The sequence below is a fragment of the Buceros rhinoceros genome, unplaced genomic scaffold (genome assembly GCF_000710305.1).
Source record: "Buceros rhinoceros silvestris isolate BGI_N320 unplaced genomic scaffold, ASM71030v1 scaffold26177, whole genome shotgun sequence".
Lineage (NCBI taxonomy): Eukaryota > Metazoa > Chordata > Aves > Bucerotiformes > Bucerotidae > Buceros > Buceros rhinoceros.
The window spans coordinates 9776-11353 of NW_010421930.1; the positions used below are offsets into that span (position 1 = coordinate 9776).

General features: G+C 62.0%; 1 protein-coding gene across 1 annotated transcript in view; it reads right to left on the minus strand.

The window, feature by feature from the left end:
• The window catches only part of ANKZF1 (ankyrin repeat and zinc finger domain containing 1), a 5739-nt gene extending 4526 nt beyond the window's left edge, over positions 1 to 1213 (minus strand). Inside the window, exons 1-3 of the mRNA XM_010139882.1 lie at positions 1120 to 1213; positions 563 to 747; positions 169 to 284 (exon numbers count right to left, since the gene is read on the minus strand). Coding sequence (XP_010138184.1) covers positions 169 to 209 — 41 coding nt within the window. The 5' untranslated portion in view covers positions 210 to 284; positions 563 to 747; positions 1120 to 1213. The remainder of the gene's footprint in view (positions 1 to 168; positions 285 to 562; positions 748 to 1119) is intronic.
• Positions 1214 to 1578: the final 365 nt, after the last annotated feature.

Sequence of the window (1578 nt, forward strand, 5' to 3'; positions counted from 1 at the left end):
GTTCTAAAGATCAACAACGCTCGAGGTGCCTAAGCCTCAAGGAGGTGTGTTTGACCAGGGTGTGGAAAGCACTGTGGTGGAGGAACAGGGAGGGGATGGCCATCTGACACCCAGCCCCATTTGACCTTACCCAGAGAGGCGAGCCCAGCTCTGTCTGTCTGCACTCACCCCCGGAACACAGCTCCTGCGAAGTGCCCGCCGCCCATCATCAGCACCACCCAGCACGTGTCCGCACCGAGGCTCTGCAGCGACGCCACCAGCTCCGCTGGCTCCTCACTGCCACCCTGAGACACAGACACCCCTGTCGGCACACAGCATCCACTTGCTGTCCCCTGGGACAGAGACCAGCCTCTCTCTGCTGGCACCAGAAGCAGGTTTCTGGCAGCACTTTGGAGCCAAAAACCAGGCTATCAGCAAGCCTGGCGCTCTGACCTGGCTCCAGAGACCACCCCTCCCTCCCACCACAGGATGTGAGAGGCTGTCAGGAAGATGCCTATGCCCCAGGGCCACCTTCTGGGCCTTCTCTGGGGTCCTTCTCCCAGCAAGCTGGGCTGTGACTTGCCTTCCCAGGGCCCAGCACACAGCGGTAGGCGGAGATGAGCTGGCCCTGCGCATTGCGGAGCAGCACCTTGTGGGAGCGGGGGAGTGGGGCAGTCTCGGGGCTGCCGCTGGCAGAAGGCAGCGCCTCCGACCCACTCTCTGCATCGGAGCTCTCCGAATCGGATCCTGAGATGCTGGAAACGTCACCTGAAGGAGAAAGAAAACGGAGTGGAGCAAACATTAACCAACTGAAAACTGCAGGTGGCTCCAAGGTACAGCCCACAGCCTCAGAAATATCCCATCCAACACTCCACATATCACAAGGGGGCGGTGGGCTGGGGAGGTAAGTGCTTGGGGGTCTGGATCCCCAGGTGCGCATAGGCATGGCTTGGGCAGAAGACTCTCTTCCCCCCATAACAAGGCAGCAGGGCTCAGGAGCAGTGCTGGAGACCTCCTGGGGACAGGATACAGGGACCTCGAGCTGGCAGAGGTAACTGGGGGCATTATCCCTGGACAGAGCAGCCCCAGCAGGACCTCTGATGGCCTCTGGGCTCTGCTGGGGACAGCCCTGTCCCTCACCTGTGCGGGTCTTCTCCTCAAACTCTTCTGCTGGCAGCGTCCGGCGCCCCAGGAGTCGCTGCTTCAGGTTGAAGCGGTGCCAGTCGAGATGGTAGTGCTCAACCTGTGGAGCAGACAGGCGTGGGCCAGCAGGGTCTTGGTGGCTCATGGAAACTGCTGCCACCAAAAGCCCTGAGGTGACAGACCCTGCGGGCTCCACTGGCGCTAGGACCGCAGTGACCCTGGCTGAAGACGGGGTACATTAAGGAGTCACCATTAACAGTTCACCCGAGCAGGCAGGGACAGCACTGCGTCCACCACTCACTGCCACCAAGGGACATTTTCAGAGACAATACGCAGGGTCTGAGTGCCAGATCCCAGCAGCATGTGGGCAGCGGTGCTCCGAGGAGCTGGGCTGCCCTGCGCGGGGACCCGCCAGCCCTGCTCCCCGCTCCGCCTCGCTGGCCCGCCCACCACCCT